We start from the raw sequence: 26024 nt of genomic DNA on the forward strand, positions 1-26024 counted from the left end.
GTCTGTCTACTTTGAGGCAGGGCTTCACTTTGTAGCCCAGGCTGACCTGAAACTCACAGAGATCCTCCTGCCTCTGCCTCCTAAATGCTGCCTCCTAAATGCCGGGCAGTGGTGGCAGAGGCAGGCAGATCTCTGTGAGTTCGAGGCCAGACTGGTCTACAAGAGCAAGTTCCAGGACAGGCTCCAAAGCTACAAAGAAATATTGTCTCAAAAAAATAAATAAATAAAAATAAAAAAAAGATCTAGTTCCAAAACAAGCCCCAAAGCTACAGAGAAACCCTGTCTCGAAAAATAAACACACACACAAAACAAAACAAAAAAGGGTGCATACCAGCACACTTGGTTCCCCAGTTCCAGTTTTTTTGTTTTTTTCGTTTTTTAAATATTTATTTATTTATTATGTACACAATATTCTGTCTGTGTGTATGGCTGTAGGCCAGAAGAGGGCACCAGACCCCATTACAGATGGTTGTGAGCCACCATGTGGTTGCTGGGAATTGAACTCAAGACCTTTGGAAGAGCAGGCAATGCTCTTAACCTCTGAGCCATCTCTCCAGCCCCCCCCCCAGTTCCAGTTTTTATGTTTTATTCATTACTATAGCCCTAGTGCCTAGAAAAACTTGACCCATAGTAGGTCCTCAATAAATATTTGCTGAGTGAGTAAATTCTCCATCTACACGTGAGACGCATCTCTAACAGCCCCACACCTACCTTTGGCAACGTGCCTTTCAGTGTGTGTCGGTGTCGCATACAGACGGAGGAATCGAAACTCGACCCGATGAGATAACTGACCTGAGTTGCTCACCCAAAAGTGACAAGGATGTGTTTCTTAGAGGACACTGAGTGCTTCTGGTGCACCAATACACAAATGACCAAGGCTCAGTCCCTCGTGTCCCTCCCAGCACTCCCAGAAGGAAGAGGAGTTACACAAAGAGACCAGCACCCTCTTTAAGGCGGCTGGTCCCCATGGCAAGTGTCAAATCTCTTAGACTCCAGGGTTATATTCCCATAATGCTTCAGCTTTCAAACTTCTGGGTTCCATGTGGAATTCATTATCCAGTTTTGAGTTCCAGGCTGCTTTTTTTTTTTTTTTTTTAAGTTTTGTTTTTGAGACAGGGTTTCTCTATGTAATGGTTCTGGCTGTCCTGGAACTCTGTACTGGCTGTCCTCCTGGAACTCAGAGATCCGCCTGCCTCTGCCCTCTGCCTCCCAAGTGCTGGGATTAAAGATGTGAGCCACCACCTCCAGGGTTCCAGGCTGCTCTTTAACCATAGGTTCTTCTTGTTTGTTTTCTTTCTTTCTTTCTTTCTTTCTTTCTTTCTTTCTTTCTTTCTTTCTTTCTTTTTTTTTTTTTTTTTTGAGACAGAATTTCTCTGTATAACAGCCCTAACCGTCCTGGAACTAGCTCTGTAGACCATGATGGCCACAAACTTACAGAGATCCGCCTGCCTCTGCCGCCTGAGCGCTGGGATTGAAGGCGTGCGCCTCGACTTCCTGGTTATTAGTTTTGATCCTCCCCACCCTTCTCTGCCAGTGGGAGGCTCCCTTGAGACCAAGCAGGGTAACGCTGCTGCCTTGTGGCATGGTTTGGAGAACTCCACACCCTGGGAGCCCAGTTCCCAGGTCGTTGGTGGCTACTTTGCTCACCTGACAGTTGAGGAGCAGGGAGGGCAGGTGCAGAGCTCACGTCACGCCACGTCACGTCACGTCACGTCACGCAGCAGGCAGGAATGAGAGCTGGTACCTGCCAAGCGCCTGGCCTCCCACTCTCTCCTGTGGCTTCCAGCACTGACACTGATGCCTTTACAGAGAAGGAGCAGACTCGGGTCTTTGAGATGCAGAATAGGACGGGACCCTCAGGAAGAGATGCCCTCTGAAGTTCAGGTTAGGACTGAGGCCGCCTTGATTGTAGTGGTGACACAGGTCCTTCGGTGAGCGCTGAGTACAGTTTGGAGTGAAAGCCCTCTTCTATACCTTTTTTTGCAAAATGGGGACTGGTAGGATAAGAAGGGTTAAGTGTGGTTTTGTTAGGGAAGCCAGGAAGGGAAGCCAGGCCAGGGAGGGGAAGGAGAGAGCGGGGAACAGCGCGAGCCCCAGCCCTCACGTCTCGCTGGCTCACCCACTGGCCTCTGCTTCTAGTTTGGGAACTAGGAGCAGGAGAAGCAGAAGAAAGTTTTTTTGCTGTTGTTTTTGTCTGTGAAGTTGAGTGCAGTGCCACATCCTGAGGGAGAAGACTGTAGGAAAGGAAGCCATGTTCTAGGTCCCCTCCCCTAGGTGCAGCCTGGATCCGCACCACACTGCCCAGTCACCCTCACAGGAATAAGAACTCTCCCAGAGCCTGGCAGTGCTGGCGCAGCCTTTAATCACTCCGGAGGCAGAGGCAGGCGAATCTCTGCATTTGGAGCCGCCGTGGTCCACAGAGCGAGTTCCAGGACATCCAGAAATACACAGAGAATCCTGTCTCAAAAAACCAGAGCCAAATAAATAGAAAGAAAGAAAACTCTCCCAGAGTTCTAACTTAAGCTCATGGCCCAGAACCTACTCAGCCCTGATATTTTGGAAATCCAGGAATTGGCAGCCTAATCAATATCCTAGTGCCCCTCATAGAATAGACAGGGGAGACACCACTGCAGAAGACGGTGGCAGGACTGGTGTAACCAAGGTTAAGGAGAGCTCTAGGCCGCTGATCCGGGGAGTCTTTGGAGGTTGAAGAACCTGGGACCAGGGTAACTATTTTGGGAGGCAGTCTGGGCTCTCCCGTAACTGGCCAGTGAGGACTTGTGCGGCTGAGGAGGGTAGCTTTGTTGTTCTCGCTCCCTCCACTGCTCTCTTGGAACAGAAGTGATGGAGAGACTGTGGTAGCTGTCCTCACTCCCCACCCTGGTCCTCTTTGCAGACCCTTCCTCCAGCCACAAAAGGAGCCTGGTGTCCTGGCCATGCCATGAATGCGTGCGCAGCTCTGGTATCTGTTTTAAATTAGCCACTAAAATAAGTACAGTCCTGGAAAAAATAAGTACAGTCTTGGAATTGGTTGGGTGGGGAAAGCTGTAGAAAGGGGCTGAAGTGGAGGGATTTCAGCAGACTTTTTCCAACTGTCTGGGTTCAAAGGAAAGGGGCCGGAGATGGGAGGGACGAGCTCCTGCCTTCTATTCTTGGCCTTCTCTGGGGAAGGCTTATTGCTTCGGTCTAAAACCCAATGCTTAGTTTCAAAGTCAGAAATATAGGGAAGTTGAGGACATAAAGTAATTCCTCAGCCACCTAAAAATCCAGACGTTCCTTCGCCATCCCACTCCTGGCATACCGAAATGCAGCCCTGAATGGTCCGTCCCAGTGCGTGGGGGAGAAGTGACTCACTGTTACTACTGAAGGGGGGAGCGGTGGTGGAAGAGGGCTGAGTGACTCACTGATGGGCACCAGCCTCAGCCCTACCCCCCAATTTCCTGACTACATGGCAATGCCTGGCTCTCTCCCTCACTTTGCACCTACTTCCCCCGTCCCTCACCACTACCTTTTGCCCACCCACTCTCATTCCTTGGCTCTGCTCTTTACTCCAGAAAGCCAAAGGAAAGCTTTGAGCTGAAAGAGTTGAGCAGGCAGGAACCTATACTGAGAAACCTCAGGCCAGAAAGCGGCGTTCTGGAGAGGGCGAGGCTTGGCGGTCCTGGCCCCTCCTCACCATACCTGCCCCCGCCCTTTCGGGTCTGGGATGGCTCCTTTAAGAACAGCGGATCCACCCCCTGTAAAGGAGGGCCTATTAGAGCCTTTGCCCGGCTGTCAGTGACTCAGTGTTCGCGGGAACGCAGCCTCAGCGTTGACACCAGCCAACCCAGATCCCGAGGTGCGCCAGCGCCCAGCCCAGATCTCCACGCCTGCCAGGAGCGAGCTTAGAGCCAGTCGCTGGCTCGCTGTGCCCCTGAGCAGCCTCTGTCCTTCTGTCCAAGTCCCGCGCCCTTCTCGGGACCCCTGCCCAGCGGGCAGCATTGCCACCCTGCCGGCCATGGAGACCCCGTCCCAGCGGCGCGCCACCCGCAGTGGGGCGCAGTCCAGCTCTACTCCGCTGTCGCCCACTCGGATCACCCGACTGCAGGAGAAGGAGGACCTTCAGGAGCTCAACGACCGTCTGGCCGTGTACATTGATCGCGTGCGCTCCCTGGAGACTGAGAATGCAGGGTTGCGCCTTCGCATCACTGAGTCCGAAGAGGTGGTCAGCCGAGAGGTGTCCGGCATCAAGGCGGCCTACGAGGCCGAGCTGGGGGATGCCCGCAAGACCCTCGACTCTGTGGCCAAGGAGCGCGCCCGCCTGCAGTTGGAGCTGAGCAAAGTGCGTGAGGAGTTCAAGGAGCTGAAGGCTCGGTGAGTGAGGCCAGGCCGGCACCAGAGAGGCAGCAGTCACCAGTAACTGGCCACCTAGTCCCCTCCCTCCCCGGAACTGCCTCCCGCGGGTGACTGGCAGTGCCAAGAGGAATAGTTGAGACAGGACACAGAAGGGAGGGGTCTCTGTGAGAGTGTGGGGGATATAAAGAGTAGTGGGGGCCTTGGGATCAAGTGTGGTTGACGGCAGGGCCTCATTCTGTCAAGGTGGGATTTTATGCCCATCTGGAGCTTGGGGGATGGGCTAGAGCAGAGCGGAACTGGCTCCACCGGGTCTCGGAACTCTGAACACCTGGGACACATCAGAATGGGTGAAAGGGTTTTACTAGAACTTTCTTGGGAGTCTTGGCACTCTATACCAATTTGCTCAACGTGGTTCTGAACACATGGTGTCTGGTAAAACACAGTCTCCCATTCTGACATTTGTCCAGTAGAACTATAGAGGGTTCACCAAGGCAGCATAGTCTCCTTTCTCCCATGGCTGTATTAGCATGGCCTCCTGCTTCTTTCTAGGAGTTGGGAATGTCTGGGACTTTTCCTAGACTCTCAGGCCCACCAGAAAGAAGCACACCAGGAGATATGCTCCCCCGCAGATCCCAGGAATGCAAGGGAGGGTGGGGAGGGAGGCTGGGCACAGAGACTAATGGCTCAGGAAGTACTGTTATGCCTGGGTCTCGGGCACCCCACTTCAGGGCCTCTCTGCTTGGAGACTTGAAGGTTTGGAAGCTCTGTCCTTTTCTCCCTCAGCTGGTGAGCCACTTTCCGTTTCCTAGCCGAGCCAGACTTCTCTCTGGCCCATCCTCTCAACGGCTGATGTCTTGATCTCGCCTTATTAAACTGCTGGAATACAATGACATTTTTGAAATCCAGCCGTTAGGGAGCTTCAGGCCACTCCCGCCTCACCCATCCCTGCTCCACCCTACCCCACCCTTCTTGACTCCACCTTCTTTCTCTAAGGGCCTCCAAAGCCTGGGAAGTTCAGGCCGCATTCTTCCTCCTTGTCCCATTTGGTTCTGTGCTCTTGGTCCTTTTTTCTATGCTGTAGACCCAAGCCGTAGCTTTGAAAGTGCTTGCAGGTACCTACGGGGTGAGGAGCTTTAACCTCTCCTCCTCTTTCTTCCTTTTGCATTATCTTCTCCCAAAACTCTGTGTCTGTGGTTGGTCATTACTAGATCCCAGGTGGTAAGGATGGCAGACCCGTCACTTCCTTAAGTGCAGACAGGAGTTATGGGTCCAGTCTTTCTGTGAAAAGGAATTACCTTCTTTTTCCATGAGGGAAATGAACAGCTTATTGAGAAATCTATGAGGCAAGTTAGAGGAGTCCCAGCGTGTTAACTAGTTAGTTCTCATCTAAACCAGTTCAACCAGCCACCAAAGCTCTTACAGATCCCTGTGAAGAAACTATGTAGTAGATCTGGGGACAGCGTTGAGCTGAAACAGGGCGAGTGGTGTCTCTTGCTTCTTGTTTATCTAGTCTTCTGCCTCCATGCAGCTGTCCAGGCCTGGGACACCAGGTGGTGTGTGCACTTGTGGGGTAGGGGCCGGGTGATATGTGCACTTGTTATATTTAGCCACCTGCCTCTGCTCTCTCCTAACTGGGGGGGGGGGGAGGGCGCACACCTGGGTCCAGGCTGGTGGAATGGGGTGGATAAAAGGAACTAAGAACTAAGATGGGGTGTCTGCCCTTCTGTCTGTAGAAGGAAGGCAAATGGTTGAGCTCAGGCTGAGGTAGAAAAATGGCCTGAAGCCGGGCGATGGTGGCCTTTAATCCCAGCACTCGGGAGGCAGAGGTAGGTGGATCTCTGTGAGTTCGAAGCCAGCCTGGTCTACAAGAGCTAGTTCCAGGACAGACTCCAAAGCTACAAAGAAACCCTGTCTCAAAAAACAAAACAAAACAAAACAAAAATGAAAAAAATGGCCTGAATGAAGTTTGGGGAGGAAGAAATGAACTGACCAAGCCTTTGCACCAAGGCTGGGAAAGGTGACTGGTTTAATGTTTAATTGGAGCTCAGAGTTCAGGGTCAGACTTGGAGTTAGATACAGCTTGTCTGCGAGACCCTGTGACAATCTTTGACACAACCCAGCTCAGGTCTCTCAACCACATCCACAGGCCCATTCTTTTACAGCTGGATTAAAAGTTTCAAGGGGAGGGGAAGAAAGAAGGGAAGGAAGGAAACAATGCTCTCCTTCCCTCTTTCTTCTTCTCAAGGGGTTTAGGCACCTGAGCTGGGAGAAGGGGACAGTTGGAAGCATGGGGAAGGCTTACCAGTTCCAGGCCTAGAGGTGAGTAGGCCTTACTCCAGGCAGGACAGCTGCATGGGTGAGTCAGATGCAGCCTCTTCCACCCTACTGACTTTATAAGAGACAGCAGGAGATTGGGTGTAGACCACAGATGTCTTAAAAGGGAAGGATAGGGGCCTGAATGTCTGCATCTTCTGCTTTCTTCCGCAGCATCCTGGGGTCTCTTTCCTGCCTTTCTCTTTAGTTTTACTTAAGTGTATTTGCGAGTGTGCATATGTGCGAGTGTGCATGGCAGAGCACAACTTGGGAAATTTGGTTCTCTCTTTTTTCTTAATGTGGAGCTTGGGGATCGAACTCAATCCCCAAACATCAGGCTCCACGCCGAGCACTCTTACCCATTAAGCCTTCTTGATAGTCCCCTGCCTCCTTTCCTGGGAGCCTCGGAGGCAGAGGCAGGGAGGACCAAGTGTAGGTTAGGTTAGCTGAGCTTACAAGGTTAGTCAGGGCTACATAGTGAGACCCTATCTCACAGCATAACAAGAGTAAAGCTAAACAAGAAAAGGATGCTGGCCGTTCTGTAGTTCCTCCCAACTCACTGCTTGCTTGCTGAGTGCTCAATCTTCTTTTCTTTCTTCTTTGTGAGGGATGATACCAATAGAAGTCAAGGACAACTTGCAGGAACTGGGTCTGTTTCCATGACACAAGGATACAAGCGCTTGGGGTGGAACTCAGGTGGTTAGGCTTGGTGGCAAACACTTTCACTCACTGACTCATCTTGCCAAGCCTCAATAAACTAGTCGTTTGTTTTTTTTCAGCTCTTTACAATGCTCATATGTACGAGTATTTTTTTTTAAATATTTATTTATTTATTATGTATCCAATATTCTGTCTGTGTATATGCCTGCAGGCCAGAAGAGGGCACCAGACCTCATTACAGATGGTTGTGAGCCACCATGTGGTTGCTGGGAATTGAACTCAGGACCTTTGGAGGAACAGGCAATGCTCTTAACCACTGAGCCATCTCTCCAGCCCATATGTACGAGTATTTTGCCTGCATTTATGCACCACTTGCATGCCTGATGCCTGGGAAGGTCAGAGGAGGCAGCAGATTCTCTGAAACTGGCTGTGAGTCACCATGTGGGCACCAGGAACTGAACTGAGTCCTCTGCAAGAACAAGTGCTCTTAATCACTGAGCCAGCTCTACACACACACACACACACACACACACACGCACGCACGAGCACACAAATGCACAAATGCCTGCACACACACGCACGCACTACCCCCCCACTCTTTTGTTTGTTTATTTTTTGAGACAGGGTCTCATTTTGTAGCGCTGGCTGGCTTGGAACCAGATATGTAGATCAGACTGGCTTCAAACTACAAAAATCTACCTGGCTCTGCCTCGAGTGGTGGGGTTAAGGACATATGTCACCATGCCTGGCCATCCCTCACACTCTGAAGACTATATGATTGGTACCATAAAGACGGTTCATCAGTTAAGAGCACTTCAGAAGACCTGAGTTCAGTTCCCAAGGGCAACTCACAACTGCCTGTGACGACGGGGGATCTGATACTTTTTTCTGGTTTCCACAGCTCTGTGGGCAACCACACAATACATCGTAATAGCTACATACACACATTTTGAAATTTTTTATTAAAAAAAACTGGTAGAATCTGGAACTGAGCATATGAAATTAGAATGGCTAAAGGGCTGGGGTGTGGCTCTGTGACACAGTGCCTACTTAGCACACCCGAGCTGTGTTCCATCCCTGTCAAACACATATGCACATGCACACACACACACACTGGTTGTATTGGGTTGTGGCTAAGGCTCAGTAAAGCATTTGTCTAACATGCTTGGAGCCCTAGGTTCAGTCTCTAGTACTAGTCAGGTGTGGGAGCACAAGCTTGTAATCCCCTCTCAACTGAGGCAGGAGTGTGGTGAATCAAGGCCAGTCTGGGCTATATAGAGGCCCAGAGTGTGACCAGAGTGTGCCTTCCATGAGGAACTGTTGGAGTGGATCTGGGTCAGACCCACAGTGCAGAAGCACCCCTCTCCCACTAGGGCCTTTGTGCTGTGGCCCCTGGATTGACAGGCTCTGGAAGCAGGGAGATATAGACTTAAGACTGTGGGGGCTGTGGTCACAGGAACAATGGCAGAGGCTTGTCTCATATCCCCGAGGGGTGAGAGGTCAGGATGTGTCTGACTTCCGGTGGCTACTCTATTACACCTTCTCTAGCATGAAAGACAGATTAGAAATCTAACAGGCTCGCTTCTGCTGCCTGCAGATCCTGTTCCGAGAACCATGACACATTTGCCTCAGTCTGTCCCTGGAAAGACCCAGAACTTGCTAGGCTAACCATTATGAAACAGTTCAACTCTGGGAGCTGGTGATTGTACCTTCAGTCTTGAGACTTGGAGTAGGACTTGGCTGCCCAGATCGGAAGGAGGCTCTGCCTTTTGGCAGAACTGTCACACTGATAGAGGCAGGTGTCCCTAGGGGACCCCATCCACATTCTGATTACAAGGAAAGAAGATGTACAACTAAATCTGGGGGCTGAAAAGTGCTTCAGGAGCCCAAGGGAAACAGAAAAGCCATTCCTCACTAGGGTCCCTTATTGCCTTCCCCTGGCCTCAAGAGGCCAATGACACTCCTGCGCACAACTCAGTAGCTCATTGTCAAGGCTGAAGGCAGGGACAGCTGGGAGGACAGCTGGGCGGAGACGCCTTCACCTACAGTTGTGTCCTCCCAGCCTGCCCAGCTCTAACACCTGTCACAGCGGAGACCCAGACACTGGGCGGAGTCTCTTCTGTGCTCTCCTTGGCCCCAGGACCGAACTGAAGGCAGGCAACACCACCAAGCTCTAGCTACACACGGAGAACTGGAGAAGTGCAGGATCCGCTGTCTCTTAGTAAGGTGTTCCACCAACAAGACGACAGGTCACAGTAAAAGCAGCTGCTGCCCTCAGTGTCTGTAATTCTAGGTTCACCTTTGTCTCTAAATTGCTGTGTGACCTTGAATTGATCAACTTCCCTCTCTGTCTTTCCTAACAATGAAAGAAAGGGAGCTAGGACAGCTCTCCAGACACAGACCTTGGGGTTTCAAAGTAGTACAGTGACCCATAAAGTTAGGAAAAGTCCTCGAAATACCACACGAGAAGTAATAAAACCAAGCACAATCAACTGGAGGATAGTTAATAGCCAGTGCAGTTGTTTATAGAACTATTTCCCACGCGGTGGGATTAAAACCACAGGTCTTCCTGTCTCTCAAAGAGTTAGAAATGGTTAATTATTGTGACATTACAGTCTTGGCATAGGCTCTGCCTTCACTGCCGTTGGGAAAAGAAAGTTCATTTCAGTGTGTCTACCTTCAGGACAATAGAAAGGGCCCTATCATTTAGCAGGAGAGTCTGTCCCTGGCATTGACTGACCAGTTTGGGGGATTGGAAGGGAAACTCCTAGGAAAGACAGGACTGACCTCTTCAACTGCCAGGGTCAGATATCACATGCCGGGAGCCTGTGGGTGGTGCGCAGTGGCCTTACCTGCTCACCTGCCGCTCACATCAGTGTTTCCAGCCTGAAGTTGGTCCCGGCCCTTACAGATTCCTTAAGAAAGGACTCAATAATTGGGAGGGGTCTCCCTACCTTACTGTCTAGTTATAGGAGAGGAAGCCAGAATCCTGTCTGCAGATGCTGGAAATAATTCTGGTTAGGATCCTGTGCCCAGATGGGGGAGCTGAGTCATGGTGTAGTACGGGGTTCAGAGGGAAGGGAGCCCCAGAGTTTGTTGGGTCAGTAAAGAAACTGCTGAGGTGGGCTTTCCTTGAGGATTACTTCAAACACAGCAGGAAGGACAAAGTCTGAATTCGTGGGGATACAGAATCTCTTTAGGGCCAGCTCGGGGAGTTAGAAGCTGGACTTTGGATGTCGTGCAGCATGGTGAGGAGGCTTCTGGAAATGGAAGCAGCTGCCACCTCTGCAGCTGGGAGGCCATGTTGCATCTTCCCAGGTTTTGCTGAAATGCAATGAGACCTCAATTCCAAAGCTTCTGCTTCCTTTCCTGACTTGGGGTGTGGCTGACTCTCTACCTGGGACAGTCAGGGTTAACAAGTGTGACCAGACAGGGCTGCTAAGTTCCAAGAAGTCGCTGCTGAGTAATACTTCAGGAGGAGTCCCTCAGGTCCCCTTGGGGCATCCTGTTTTCTTAGGCCACCCTCCTTGCCTTTCTGTCTTTCTCCTTTTGTCTGTCCCCACCCTGACATTTTGTGATGACTTTTGGAATGACAGGCTGGAAAGATGTGAAGTTCGGCAGGGGACTGAACGGAAGGGCGTAGTTTGTGGAGGAGCTGGTTGCTGGTGTCTAGGACCCCTTAGCTCTGGCCTCTGGCCCCAGCTTCTCTTCTGTACAATGCCTCGTTGATACGCACAGCAGCTGTGACTCAGGCCTGGCCCCTGGCCTCTGCTGGAGTAGTGTCTGAACATGTCAACAGGCCTCCTATCCTGCTCTGGGCACCAGAATGCTACCAGAATCTCCCTCCTCCTGGAATTAAGACTTGCTTTGTCTTTGAGGAGGGCAACTGAGATCCTGGCTGCTCTGGAAGCAGATCTGAGCCGCCTCGGATCGATCCCAGGCCTGTTTAGCAGTCCAAGAGAGGCATAAGGAAGCTGGACTTTGCCAACTGTGGGCACATGTGCCTGCATGGGGAGGTGTGGGACTGTCTGTCCTAACGCACTCTGCAGACCAGGCTGATCCGCCTGCCTCTGCCTCCTGACTGCTGGGGTTAGAGACATTAGAGGGGGTCAAGGGTGGTGGATTCATTAGGCCGTTGTCGTTTTCCTTGGGATCTCCCAGGACAGAGATTCAGAGACTGCACCTCCTGAACTGCCTGCATTTCTGTTGCTCCACAAATTACTTGTGCTCTAATATCTCCTTTCCTTTCTCCCCCCTTTCCTTCCAGTAATCCTCTTGCCTCACCCCCCAAACCCTCTCTTCCCTTCTCTTTTTGTGTTGGGAACTGAACCCAGGAAAACCGTGTCCCCTCCCCAATATGGGCTTCTTGGCTTGCCCCTGGTGGGTAGGTTTTTAGTGTCTGAACCTGGCCCTCTCTCAGCTTTTCAGTCTTAAGTCTGTGAAAGTGCAGAAATAAGGCCAAAGGTCAGTCTAGAAGTCCCGAGCCCCTGCGCTCTACGTTATCATGGGACACAGAAAAAGTCAAAGATCCCGCAGGTAAAACCTGGGCTGAAGCGGAGCTCAGTGGACGTGGGGAATGGGTGGGGCAGCTGTGGAGGGTTAGCTACTGAACCCTCTCTTTATTTAATATGCAATGCAAGCATCATTCATAATTAAAATAAAGGACACTGCGTCGTTAATGGGAAAAAAAAGTAGAGCCTGGAAATGTAACTTAAGGGTTTGTGTTTGATCCCCAACACCCCGTAAACCACGTGTCGTCCCAGCACTTGGACGGTGGAGGCAGGACGATCAGGCTTTTAGGGTCATCCTTGACTACTTAGCAAATTCGAGGCAGTTTAGGAACTTGAGACCCTGTTATGAATAAAAATAACGAGTAAGGGTCTAGGTCGCACAGGCGCTTGGGCAGGGTAGGCCGGAAGTTATCAAGGTAGGTGTTGTCCCCCAGGAGAATCTGGGAGCAGCGCTTCGGGACCCTGCCCAGCCACAGGGGTCACCGGATCTTTCCGGAACTCCCAGGGGCGCGAGGCCTTGTTCGCTCTTTCTGGTCCAGCTATGGGGAACGCCGAGGGCCGGTGAGGCTGGCTGTGGGCGGGCAGGGCGTGGGCCGGTCCGTCGTCCCCTCCTACTCCTTATTTTTAGCCCAGTGTAGAGTCTGAGCGGCTGGTCCCTCCCCCAGGACAGAGGAGGAAATGCAGGCCACTCCCTCTGGGTTTAGGCTGTTGCTCCCGGCAACCAGGCCAAACAGGCCGCGCGGCTTCCATATCTGGCGTCTGAGGTGACTGAGGAGGATGACTCAGTGGGCGGGTCAGAGCCTGGCCCTGTGCCCATCCAGCCCCTCTGCCACTGCTGTCTTTCTTCCCTAAAGCAGCCCGGGGACCCCAGCCTTGTCCCCCACCACCACCCCGAAGGCTTCCCACTTACCTTACTCTTGACTGCTCTGCTCCCCTCCCCCACGCCCCTCTTTGAGCCAGGATTGCCCATTGGGATGAGTTAAATCGGATACCCAGCCCATCTTGCCCCTGACCCCCAGAGGCAGCGGGGATGCAGCCACTCCTTTGTTCCCGCAGAACACTCTCATGACACCAGGCCTGGAACAGGACACAGGCAGGCAGGTCTCCCTGCCCCTGAGAGCACTGGACGACTTACCCCCCCCTGCCCTGGTTATTGTGGGTCTGAGCATGAGTCACCCAAGGAGTCCCGGTTTCTCTCCCTTTCCAGCTCCCCTGGTCAGCCCCACCCAGTCCTCCATACCAACCCAGCACAAATCCAGCTTCCTCACTACCACGCCCAGTGGGCTGGAGCTGGGCCACACCTCTATGGCAGCACCGCCACCACAGAGGCCTAGTCCTGTCCAGTGTCCTCAAGGTCTGTCCAGGCTGAGGCCCTCCTCTCCTAGGAAGAAAATAGTGTTTGGTAGAGAACAGCCATGTAACTTGAAACTTTTCTCTCTCTTTTCTTTCTCTATTTTAAATAATATCAAACAATTCTGTTATAGTGTTATTTAAACATGTAAATTGTGTTGTTGTACATAAAGTATGCTTTTCTTTCTTTTTCTTTTTTGGTTTTTGGTTTGTGGCCTAGAACTCAGAGATACACATGTAAGAATAATATCTCACTATGTAATCCTGCCTGGCCCGGAACCCTCTAGGTGTACCTTGCTGGCCTGGAACTCACCGAGATCCCAGCCTCTGCTCCCAAGCACTGAGAGCTAAAGTTAGTATCCACCATGATGCCAGGCTTAAGAAAGGCTTTTGAGAGAGAGAGAGAGAGAGAGAGAGAGAGAGAGAGCCAGATAAGCTCGGCCCTGATGGCGCGGGAACGCCACCCAGCCTTTGGAGGCAGAGGCAGATCTAGATAGACACAGATCTCTGAGTTTGAGGCCAGCCTGATCTATAGAGTGAGCTCCAGGACAGCTAGGGTTACACAGAGAAATCCTGTCTCAAAAAACTCAAAAAAAAAAAAAAAAAGGATTAGAGAAGAGGGTGGGTTCTGGTCCCTTCCCCCCCACATTTCTTAGGGTGTGCTTGTGGCTTTCTGTCTACTAAGCTCCCAAGGTCTGAGTCATGAGCCCATGGGTGACAGTGGCTGGCTCCTTCCCCTAGATGGGGCTCCCCATGCCCGACGAAGAAAACCACAAAAGCTCTTCCCTGATTCCATCTGCTTGAGGTTTCCCTCAGCTACAGGGTGTGTCTTAGTCATTTAATGGAGTCTCTTCAGTGCTGGGAAAGGAAGGGAAACAGTCCTGGTTTCATTGAAGGCATGTGCTGCGTTGGTACAGAGAGAACTCAAACCTGCTCTCCTCAGGGCCCTGGCTGGAGCTCTCACTGCCGTTCCTTTCTGTAATCACATTGGTGACGGCGACTGTCTCCAAGGGCAGCTATGAAGATTAGCTAAGTTAATGCTGTCATGGTTCGAGCAGTGCCCGCCATAGAAGTACTTGCTGTTACAGTCATGTGCTACACAATATTTCTGTCAGTGGCGGGTCACATATGAGGAGGGTCCCAAAATTTTCTCTCACCTTGTGTGAGCACATTGTGATGTTTGTATAATGATGAAACTAACAGCTCACAACCAACTCCATTGTTAAGTGACACATGGCTATATTATCATAACCCAACCCTGTGCACATCAGACCGTAATTTCAGGAGGACAGGCCGCTGCACCACATCTCAGTACAGCTGAGGACAAGGGGGACCCTGGGAATTCCCCTTCTAGGTGTCCAAGCAGGCTGAGCTAGGACGCACCCTGGAGGCATGGAGGCGTGTTCCAAAGGCAGATTTGTTCAATGGGCTCTGCTTTCTTTTCTCTCCTGGCTTTATTCCTTCATTCTTTCTACACTGGTGGCTTAGGAAGGCAGTGAGGTAGAGGGTGAATGGGCGAGAAGACTGCCCCTGCCGCTGTTTGCGGTCCGCTCCTCTGGGTCTCCTCCTCTGAGTGAGTCTCAGCAGCAGCAGCCCAGCAGAGGCCTTCATGGTGAAGAGGCCCCTCTGGGATGCCATGCCGCTGGCCTTGGAGCTCGGATGCTTGGTTTGCAACTTGCTTCACCCGGGTTTTTTTCTTCATTTTTTTTCCTCCCCTGCAGCTGCCTCAGCTTTGGAAAAGTTCTGAAGTCATGGAAAGTTGGGGCTGTGCTTCTAGCCAGAGCTGGCCGGATGGCAGCCAAAACCTGAGCTGGGTTTTGACTTTATTTTTAGCTTTTCATGCTAAGATGGAGGGCCTCTGCAGGAGAAAGACACTTGCATTAAATAACTTGTTTTGCCTTGTCAATGGAGCAACCACACCCTCTGGGACTTCACACTCTTCTTTGGCCCTCTGTTCCCTTCCAGATCTGCAGAGCCCAGGGGGAGGGTGTGACTCCCTCTCTGTAGCATCCCCAGGTCTAGCCTTTTCTTTCCTGCTTCTGGGTGAATTACTAGGCCTGTTATTGCTGAGGGGTTTTCCAGCAGGAGAAAAATATTTACAGGGCTGCTCTTCCTAGAGTGGGTTCCCCGCCTTTTTTCCTTTTTAATCTGGGGGGAGGGGTAGATGACAAATGAGTACTGGCCTGTTTGGGATAGAGGTGGAGGTTGGAGGAGCCGGGGTGTTGGTCCCTTCTAATTTCACCCGGTTTGCTGCTGCACAAGTCGGGTAACCGAGCTGCAAACTTTCACGGATGTGCTCTCAGCCTCCCATCTCGCCATAGAAATGCTGGGGTTCCATACACACTTTATGTGACTGAGGCTCCAAACAGTTCTTCATGCTTGCAAAGCAAGTGAGTTGCCCAGAACCATGTCTCCTCAGCCTCTGGTCCAGCTGAGACCTGAGAAAGCTGCAGGTGGTTGCTAGGAACAAGTCCTTGGGGCTTCTCTGCCACTCCTAGGGGCTACTGCTCCCCGCCCTCTTTGGTACTTATGAAGGAATTATGTCTGGAAAGTTCTCAGGCTTTCCAGAGATTTTCAGGAAATTAGGGCCTCTCTGCTTCTCTCGTTCACTAGCAGAAAGAATCAGGAATGTGGGAGAGGCAGAGGCAGCCTCCCATGGTAGAGTCTTGCTAAAGCTACGGATAAGGGGTGGCTCCAGACTGGACCCCATGGACCTGGAATCCAGAGATCTACATCTGGAGTGAGAAGGTTTAGCCTCTGTCATGGCTCTGATGGAGGAGGCTGGCCCTCTGCCCTGCCAGGAGCAGGGGCCTTAAGATTAAGTCCTAAGAAGAGAATGGTCTCATTCTATGCCTCTTTGTCCTTGTCCCTGGTCTCCCTAGCCAGACTTCCTTTACTCAAAGTCCCATATGGGCAAAAGGGATTAGACCATTTTGAAACTCAAATTGAGAGGTATTGGGCTTTGGGGTGTATGTGTGTGCGTGTGGCCAAGACACTCCCAGTCTATTTGCACCAAGGGAGGGAAGCAAACTGAATGGGGAGCCGGGTGGAGTCCCGGGGAGGAAAAGGTTAAGGCCCTGTGTGGGAAGAGGGTGGGAGACAAAGGTGCCCTGTCTATTTTAGAGGAATGGGAGGGGAAGAGGGCCAGGCATTTCTATCATGCGATCTAGCTTTGCCTTTGGCCCCAGGCACGTTCCTGGGCCCTGAGTCATGGGAAGAGTAGAAAAGCAAAAAGGGGCTTTTGGGAAATCTTGGGAGGTGAGAACCCAGCCCCAGAAGCTCAGGGATGCAAACAAACCTAGGATAAGGATGCCCTCTTCTGACAGTTGGGAGGACCACAGAGCAGTCCTGTCCTAGCCAAGCAGGGTCCTGAAACCAATGCTTCTCTTTTCTAGCAATACCAAGAAGGAGGGTGACTTGCTGGCTGCTCAGGCCCGGCTCAAGGACCTGGAGGCTCTGCTCAACTCCAAGGAAGCTGCCCTGAGCACGGCTCTCAGCGAGAAGCGCACACTAGAGGGCGAACTCCATGATCTGCGGGGGCAGGTAGCCAAGGTAGGCCACTGTCTGGGGTCCTCCTGTGACCCCAGTGACCCAGCCTGATGGATGGATATGGACTCTTCCTCAGCCCGCCCTTGGGAGGGGTCTGGTCTGACCTGTCACCCAGTCCCAAGGCCATTCACCTGTGTAGCATAACTTAGCTAGTCTAAACCTTTGCTCATCCTTCTTTGGCCTTCAGGGAACAGAGCACAGTGAATTTAAACCATCCACAAACCAGTTCCATTTAGCTGCAGAGTGTGCTGTGCATAGCCCTCCCCTCCCCTCCTGTCTCCTCTGGACAGCCTAACCTCTTCAGAGGCCATAGCAGAGCACTGATGACTAATTACCCCTGGGTGTGGGTCAGTACTGCTGTGTGTGCCCAGTGCCCACCACTTCCAAAGCACTCCTCTCTGGTCCTCTCCACGACAGGGACAGGACTGAGGAAGCTAGTGATGCAGTATCATGTTCAGGCCTGGAGCCCACGACAAGCTGGCACCCGGGTGTTCTCCCTTCCTGGTCCTCTTCTCACCCCATCACACTCTGAAACACAGGAGAAGCCAGCAGGCTGACTCCAAAGCCAAAGCTGGGCCCTCCCTCCCCAGCTCTTCCAGGCCTGCTAACCAGCCTGCACATTCCAAGATGCATGGCTTAGCTGTGCTTCCTGTGGGAACTTTTTCCAGGGCAGATAAGGGTACTTCCTGGCCTGCCCCTGCCTGTTGGTCCTACCCCCTCTCTCCAGCTGCACATCAGCTTCCGCAGTGCCAGTCTTTCTGACCTTAAGATGAGGCACATGCCTTCCCACTTGTGTGCCTTTGCCCATGTGCCGCTGCCCCTGCAGCTACTGTGTCCCACCCCAGACTCACTAGCCTTCCCAGGCTCCTCCTAGAGCATCGTCTCTGTCCTCCTGCCCCTCTGCATTCCATGTGGCCCTCTAACTGCTGTGTGGCACCAAGAAAGGGAGATCTGAGAGGGGAGCTTGCTATTGATGTTATTGAAGTTTTTGTTTTCTCGCTTATTTTTCTTTTATTTTGTGGGTCCCTGGATGCCACAAGACACGTTCAGATGAGAGGACAACCCGCAGGATCTGTTCTCTCTTTCTGCCATGTGGATAGAACTGAGGGCAAGCATCCTTATCTGCTGAGCCATCTCACTGGTCCTCACCCGTGATTTCCTAGTGCCCCGGCTACCATGAGTAGTCCCCTAGTGGGCACTGAAGGCCTTTACTGCCTCTAGTCCCGTTCTCCCTAGGTGCAGCCATCACTCGGCTTCTTTGATATGTCCATGACCTCAGCTTTTGTCCCCTCAGCTTGAGGCAGCCCTGGGTGAGGCTAAGAAGCAACTTCAGGATGAGATGCTGCGGCGAGTGGATGCTGAGAACAGGCTGCAGACCCTGAAGGAGGAGCTGGACTTCCAGAAGAATATCTATAGTGAGGTGAGTGCCTGCAGCGTGGGCCTGAGAGCTGCAGCTCACCTGCCTGCAGCCCGGCTCCCGGGCTAATGGAGGGCTGCCTGTGGTTAAGGCAAGACAGGGAGCAAGGGCTTCGGGGTCTCAGCTTCGGACGAGCCATTCTGATGTGCATTCCTGTCTTGGACTCTTTCAGGAGCTGCGTGAGACCAAGCGCCGGCATGAGACCCGGCTCGTGGAGATTGACAACGGGAAGCAGCGTGAGTTTGAGAGCCGGCTGGCGGACGCCTTGCAAGAGCTGCGGGCCCAGCATGAGGACCAGGTGGAGCAGTATAAGAAGGAGCTGGAGAAGACATACTCGGCCAAGGTGCTAGCTTCACCCCATCCTCTGCCGGTGCTGCCCCAGCAGCCTCCCCTACCCATGCTGGGTGTGCCCTGGGGATGGGTGGATGGGACAGGACCTGAGGCTGCAGCGGTGACACCATCCTCAGGTCCTTAGCTCTATCCCTCCAGGTTCCTGTTTATTCTAATACTGTGTGCTCCCTGCAGCTGGATAATGCCAGGCAGTCTGCTGAGAGAAACAGCAACCTCGTGGGGGCTGCCCACGAGGAGCTCCAGCAGTCTCGAATCCGCATTGACAGCCTCTCGGCCCAGCTCAGCCAGCTCCAGAAACAGGTGAACCTGTTTACCTTTTCCACTAGGGCACTGGGCTGAGCAGATATTGCAGAAGCCCACTGGGAAGAGGGGAGTGGAGGGGGAGACAGACTCCAGGACCACATACTCTGGAGTCTGATGCCTGCGTGGTGTTCCAGTATCCCTGTAAGCTTACCTTGATCCTCAGGGCCTCCATTTTACCATCTATGTATGAAAGGCTTTTCCTGTTTATTTTCTGCATGCTGGGGATTGAACTGGAGGCCTCATGCGTGGTAAACAGTTGTTTTAACTGAGTTATATTCCCAGCTTCATTTCCTATTTGAAAACGGAGATTACCTTGAACTGGACTTGCAGCTTCGTTGGTAGAGCACTTGCTTATCATGCACAAAGCCCTGGTTCTATCCCTAGCATGACACAGAACTGGGCATGGTGGTACATGCCTTTAAGGCTGAAGTTTCAGAGATTCAAGGTCATCCTCTTGCATCCTATATAGCAAGTTTGAGACCAGCCTAGACTACTTGAGATCCTGTCTCAAGAAAAGAAAAGAAACCAAGCTGGGCAGTGATGGCACACGCCTTTCATCCCAGCCCTCAGGAGGCAGAGGCAGGTGGATATCTGTGAGTTTGAGGCCAGCCTGGTCTACAGAGCGAGCTCCAAAACAGGCTCCAAAACTGTTCTTGCTCTCCCCAGTTCACAGGCCATAACACTGCGGTGTGCAGTGTCACAAGTGATGTTATTTTAGATGGTTGTGCTATTTGTGATCAAAGAAGATAGGGGTCTAGCCTCAGAATGAGAGGTTTCAGTTAGATGTTAGGAAGAGCTTCCTGGTCACTGGATAAGGCTCTAATGAGAGCCTACGGATCCTTGGTACCCCTCCCTCTTCAACTACTTTCGGCCCTTGGGGACTCATCACACCTTGCCTTTCCCAGTTGGCAGCCAAGGAGGCAAAGCTGCGTGACCTGGAGGACTCGCTGGCCCGGGAGCGGGATACTAGCCGGCGGCTGCTGGCTGAAAAAGAGCGAGAGATGGCTGAGATGCGGGCAAGGATGCAGCAGCAGCTGGACGAGTACCAGGAGCTGCTGGACATCAAGCTGGCCCTGGACATGGAGATCCATGCATACAGAAAGCTGCTGGAGGGCGAGGAGGAGAGGTGAACCAGGAGGGGTCAAGAGACTTTGGGAGGAGCCCCTGGCCTGCAGCTACCACGACTAACGCCCACCTTGTCTCTACCTTCTCAGGCTACGCCTGTCCCCCAGCCCTACCTCGCAGCGCAGCCGTGGCCGCACCTCCTCTCACTCATCCCAATCGCAGGGTGGAGGCAGTGTCACCAAAAAGCGCAAGCTGGAGTCCTCTGAGAGCCGGAGCAGCTTCTCACAGCATGCTCGAACTAGCGGGCGCGTGGCTGTGGAGGAAGTCGATGAGGAAGGAAAGTTTGTGCGGCTGCGCAACAAGTCCAACGAGGTGAGCCTCTGGATCAGGGTCCTGTATTCAGTGGCTGGGAGACCTTGGTGCTCGTGGAGCGGTCGTCTCTCTGTCTGGGAATTTGGAGTGTGTGGCAGTCCCTACATCTCTATATGGTTGGGAAGATGAACGATACCAGTGTGTGTGGCACAGCATACATGTCCACACCGTCACAGCATGACTTGAGGAGAGGCTAGAGGGGGTAGAGGATTTATCTGTAGCTTTGGAGCCTGTCCTGGAACTAGCTCTGTAGACCAGGCTGACCTCAAACTCAGAGATCCGCCTGCCTCTGCCTCCCGAGTGCTGGGATTAAAAGCGTGTGCCACCACCACCTGCCTTTTTCTTTCTCTCTCTCTCTCTCTCTCTCTCTCTCTCTCCCTCTTTTCTCTCTCTCTCCCTCCCTCCCTTCCTTCCTTCCTTTCTCTCTCTCTCTTCTTTCTTTGAGATGGGATCTTGCCCAGATTGGTTTCAATTCCCTGGGGTTAAGCTATTCCCTCAGCCTCCATAGTAGCTGGGCCTATAGGTGTACGGACACTATGGCACCCCGCCTATTTCCGTTCTTATGTGAAAAAGCCAAGCACCAGGTTGAGCCTTCCTGTTCTCATTCCTCCCACAGGACCAGTCCATGGGCAACTGGCAGATCAAGCGTCAGAATGGTGATGACCCGCTGATGACATATCGCTTCCCACCAAAGTTCACTCTAAAGGCTGGGCAAGTGGTGACGGTGAGCGGAAGGGCATTTGGATCTCAGGAGGGGAGAAGTTGGCTTCTGGACAGGAGCATTAAGAGTAAGCACCTTTCTTAAATTGTCTTTTTCCAGATCTGGGCTTCAGGAGCTGGGGCCACCCATAGCCCTCCTACCGACTTGGTGTGGAAGGCACAGAACACCTGGGGCTGTGGGAACAGCCTTCGCACGGCCCTCATCAACTCCACCGGAGAAGTGAGTGTGCTGCAGCCGGCCTCTTGCTGGAGGAGGCGCCCCCTGGCGGCCATAATGGGAGCCAGCTACCCCAAACCCAATGCAACCTGCCCATTTAGGATCGCTTTCCTGAGCCCAAGTGCGCACCCGGGAAGCAAGCTAGAAGTCTCTCCCCAGTAGGATGATGGGTGGAAGTCGCCAGTGAATGGTGCTAGCCACAGACCCCAGCCTTAAGTGCACTGAGCTCCCAGGGGTGTCCTTCCTACATGTATGTACAAGCACATTCCTTAGTTCGAGCATCACAGAGGTCAGAGCAAACAGCCAGTTAGATAGAGGGCAGAGCCCGGGAAGATAGGCTGCACAGCCCTCACCCCTGACTCTTGCGCCTGGGTCTATGTCCCCATAGGAAGTGGCCATGCGCAAGCTGGTGCGCTCCGTGACCGTGGTCGAGGACGATGAGGATGAGGATGGAGATGATCTGCTCCATCACCACCACGTGAGTGGCAGCCGCCGCTGAGACCCAGCCCACATGGGTAGCCCTACCAGCCTAGGGCAGCTCTCCCGCCACTATGCCAAAGTCTTTTCATTAAAAAATGTTTTGGAATGCCACTCGCTGCCCTGGCCTTTCTTCTCTTTCCTTCCTTTACCTTGAACAGGGAACTCAGGTGTCTGGTAAGGAAGGGACTGGGAACTTTTCCAAGGTGGCAGTGGACAGGGATCTGATTTGTCTCCTGGGGGGAGGGGATGGGAGGACAGAGATGGCCCCAGCCCTGCCCTCTTCTCCACTCCCACTGCTTGCATCCTGTCTGTACCCTCTTCACCTGCTGCTGCACGCTTCTTTTCCTGAATTTTCCTGCAACAATGTCTTCTCTCGTTCCTGTCCCCTCACAAATTAACTATCTCCATCTTTGATCTCCCTCTCAATTCCCCTGTAAGTTTCTAGGACTCAGGAGAGAGTGAAAGCCACACCTCTCCATCTCGAAGCCTTCCTGGCTATTTTCCTCTGCCATGTCCTTTCTCCCAGCCACAGGCCTCCCAAATCCCGATTCACTCTGGCTCTCTGGGAACAGAGGCCACCTCCCTGCCCAATAGCCAGGGAACCAGAGGAGCCCAGAGCCTGGGTGCTGGTCCTAAGCAGTCACCTCCTGAGCCTTGTCTCCCTTCCCAGGGCTCCCACTGCAGCAGCTCGGGGGACCCCGCCGAATACAACCTGCGCTCACGCACCGTGCTGTGTGGGACTTGTGGGCAGCCTGCCGACAAGGCTGCCAGTGGCTCGGGAGCCCAGGTGGGCGGATCCATCTCCTCTGGCTCTTCTGCCTCCAGTGTCACAGTCACTCGAAGCTACCGCAGTGTGGGGGGCAGTGGGGGTGGCAGCTTCGGGGACAGCCTAGTCACCCGCTCCTACCTCCTGGGCAACTCCAGTCCCCGAACCCAGGTGAGTCTTCTCCTTGCCTCTTCCCCTACAGCAGGACACTGCTCACTGAGCAGCAGGGCAGAGCAGGCCACGGGAGTGGGACCCTCCTCCTCGCAGCCCCTTTGGCACCCTGCCCCTCCTGTCTGAACCCCAGACTGGAGGACAGAGCCAGGGCCAGAGTGTGAGGGTTGGGGTGGGGAGGGAGAGGAAGGGCCAGCCATTGTGCTCACGCCTCTGCCTTCCTTCTCTTCTCTCTTAGAGCCCCCAGAACTGCAGCATCATGTAACCTGGGACCTGCCAGGCAGGGGTGGGGGCAGAGGCCACCTGCTCCCTCCTCACCTCATGCCCAGCTCCTGCTCTGCACCTTGTGGGAGCAGGCCTGAAGCCAAAGAAAATTTATTCCCTGCTTTTGGTTTTTTTCTTCTATGTTTTTTTCTAAGAGAAGTTATTTTCTACAGTGGTTTTATACTGAAGGAAAAACGGGAGCAGAAAAGTCTCTGTCTCGATCCTCAGTCCTTGCCCTGCTTCCTCTGAATCTGCCTTAAAACCCCAGGGCTTCTCCATGGAGCCCAGGGCGAGGATGCCCTCATAGAGTCTAGTTTTTGTCCCGCTGCCTTGGCCTCAGGCTCTTCCCAGAACCCTGTGATATGGTGCCTGAGAGGCAGGCGCTGAGTTCTCATCAGCCTCCTCCAGACAGCTGGCCCACTGCCATGCCAGCTGCAGAGAAGGAAGTGCAGAGGGGATGGCTGAGAGAGGTCCAACCCCTCCTAGTTCTGCTGCACTAGGCTGAGGCTCCTCGGCCTGCCCCACCCCACCCCACCCCAAGCCTGGAGTCAATGGATTCTCTGCCTTGCTTGCATTTTCTATATTTTATTTAGACAAGAGATGGGATGAGGTAGAAGGAGGAGGGAGGATTGGTTTGAGCCTACCTTTTACCAGCTTTAGAGTCTGGTGGGCCCTGTCCAGACACTGGAAGGCAAAATCAAGTGGGGTACAGGGAAGAGTGAGAAAGTAGGGTGCTCGAAAGGGCGAGAGCCTGCTGAGGTCCTGCTACGGGGAGGCCAGTAAGTAGAGGGTGTGGTGATTGATGGGTACAGCAAACACTAAGGAGCCCTTCGCCCCATGTCCCATCTGCATCCCTGCTCTCCCTCCAAATCAATACACTAGTTCTTTCCATCTCGGATGCTGTGGTGTCTCTCTTTGTTGGGTGTCATGTGTGTTTCGAGGGTCAGACACATGCGCACACAGGTGCCACGTCACCGCATCAATGCTACCCAGCCTGCCCCTTACCTGGGGCCGTCGGAAGATGTGGTGTATGTTGGGCACCGTAGGGGGCGTCTGTGGAGACTGGTACATGAGGAGCGAAGGAGAGGCATTTCCGTCCTCACCTGCATCCGCCCTGAGCTGAGCCCCTCAAGCGTGACTCAGGAACACAGGTGGAGCGACTGGGTAGGGGGCAGCAGAGCTTCCCTTGCAAGAGGACACGCCTGTAGTCCAGCCTCTAGATGCTGTGGTGCGCTGCTGGGCTGAGACTCTGAGCATGGGCGCGGGGGTTCAGGTGCGGCTCACACCTGTGGTCTCAGCACCTGGGGGCAGAGGCAGGAGGACTGCTACAAGTTCAACACCAGCCTGGTCTACATAATGTGTTCCAAGCATCACAAAAAGAAGAAAGGGAGGAAAAGGCTTGGGTGTGGTGAGTTTGAGGCTAGCCTGTGATACATGAGACCCTGTTTCAAAAACAAAATGGTAGCATTTCCTAGGTAGAAGAACTGGGAGGCTGGGTGGTGGTGGTTCATGCCTTAAACCCACCATTTGGGAGGTAGAGACAGGTGGATCTGTGAGTTCAAGGCCAACCTGGTCTACAGAGGTAGGGGTAGGTCCAGGCCAGACTCCAAAGCTACAGTGAAACCATACCTTAAAAAAAAAAAAAAGCTGAGACGATTCAGAAGCGCTTGTTCTGCTCTCGCAGAGGACTTGGGTTTGATCCCAGCTCTCCTGTCTGGCGGCTCACGACAGCTCTAGGACATCCAATAGTCTTCAGGTCTCCAAAGACAGTTGCTTCATATATGCACCCCCAAATACTCGAGTTAAACAAACTGTTTTTAAAGAAATGATTGAGTGGGGCTGGAGAGATGGCTCAGTGGTTAAGAGCATTGCCTGCTCTTCCAAAAGTCCTGAGTTCAATTCCCGGCAACCACATGGTGGCTCACAACCATCTGTAATGAGGTCTGTTGCCCTCTTCTGGCCTGCAGACATACACACAGACAGAATATTCTATACATAATAAATAAATATTAAAAAAAGAAATGATTGACTCAGGTATGGTGTTGTGTGCCTGTAATCCCAGCATTCCAGAGGTGGAGGCAGGTGGATCTCCGAGTTCAAGGCCAACCTGTTATTAGCAAGTTCCCACAACCAGGGCTGCATAGAAGAGGTCCTGTCTTTAAAACAAGCAGGTGGGGGGGACGTTGAGGGCCAATGAGATGACTTCATAGGCACTTATGAGATGACTTAAAGGCACTTGCTAACCTAAATCCCATCCCTAAGACCCACCTAGTGATTCCTGCACATTGCCTGCTGACCTACATGGACATGTGTCAATTCTGTGATACTATTCTTTGGAGGACTGAGCAAATGACATCCCCTGACCCCAGATAGAGAAATGACAGTAGATCAAAGCAAGGAACCACAAAGCCCAGCTTGGTGAACCAGTGAGTTTTATTGGGGTAACTGGTGGAGTTAACGAATCAAAGATGGCTGCCCCACCCAAGCCCAGGAAGGTGACAGCTCCTAAGAGCTAGAGACCTGGAGTCCCTGCATAGTCTTCGGGCAGCTGCACAGATTGGAGAGGCTCTTTCTAGGTGGCTCAGTTCACCCAAGCCTCTCCCAGGCAGCTTAGTTTAACTGGTTCTGAGTAGTCCTTACTACTCACATATACTTGAGGAGGGAGGAGCCTGTGAAGCCAGTCAGTTTTGGGGACTTCCTGAAGCTATTGAGCTATTTATGTCCTTGTATCAGGGCAAATGTATTGGGTCTTTCTTTGAATCACCAGCTCCCAAATAATGACATGGAGATGTCTTACAAAGTATGATAGCTTGGTCCATTTTTAGGCATGTTCCCAACTAGCACTTAAAGCTTAAATTAACCTGTTTGTATTAATCTACATTCTGCCACATGGCTCATTACTTCCTCTGTGTCTAGCTGACGAATGTCCTGTGCCTCAGATTCTTTCCCAGAGTTCCTATCCCCTCCTGCCTAGCTATTGCGCATTCAGCTCTTTACTAAACCAATCAGAAGGTGCCTTAGGCAGGTGAGAAAGGACAGGGATACATCTTCACATAGAATACAAAAAGACTATCCCAACACTTCCAACAAGCGTCCTCCACACACACGAGATGGAGTATTTCACCTTCTGTTACACAAACAGAACATCCTGTTGTTTTACCCCCACCTCCTTTTTGAGAC

General features: G+C 52.5%; 1 protein-coding gene across 1 annotated transcript; it reads left to right on the plus strand.

Moving 5' to 3' along the window:
• The first annotated feature begins 3760 nt into the window (after nucleotides 1-3760).
• On the plus strand, nucleotides 3761-23740 carry Lmna (lamin A/C). Its single transcript, XM_048454692.3, has 12 exons — nucleotides 3761-4353; nucleotides 16565-16721; nucleotides 18013-18138; nucleotides 18308-18478; nucleotides 18661-18786; nucleotides 19695-19915; nucleotides 20004-20226; nucleotides 20843-20950; nucleotides 21047-21166; nucleotides 21552-21641; nucleotides 22314-22580; nucleotides 22819-23740. Exons 1-12 carry the CDS (start codon nucleotides 3998-4000, stop codon nucleotides 22843-22845), a joined length of 1992 nt encoding a protein of 663 aa, XP_048310649.1. The 5' UTR covers nucleotides 3761-3997; the 3' UTR covers nucleotides 22846-23740.
• The last annotated feature ends 2284 nt before the right edge of the window (nucleotides 23741-26024 follow it).

Source organism: Myodes glareolus, chromosome 17 (assembly GCF_982192425.1).
Source record: "Myodes glareolus chromosome 17, mMyoGla1.1, whole genome shotgun sequence".
NCBI lineage: Eukaryota > Metazoa > Chordata > Mammalia > Rodentia > Cricetidae > Myodes > Myodes glareolus.

Coding starts and splice junctions, on each gene's coding strand:
- Lmna (XM_048454692.3), top strand. CDS start 3,998: ATGGAGACCCCGTCCCAGCGGCGCGCCACCCGCAGTGGGGCGCAGTCC. Junction 18,479..18,660: donor AGAAGACATACTCGGCCAAG/GTGCTAGCTTCA, acceptor TGCTCCCTGCAG/CTGGATAATGCCAGGCAGTC. Junction 20,227..20,842: donor TGCGCAACAAGTCCAACGAG/GTGAGCCTCTGG, acceptor TTCCTCCCACAG/GACCAGTCCATGGGCAACTG.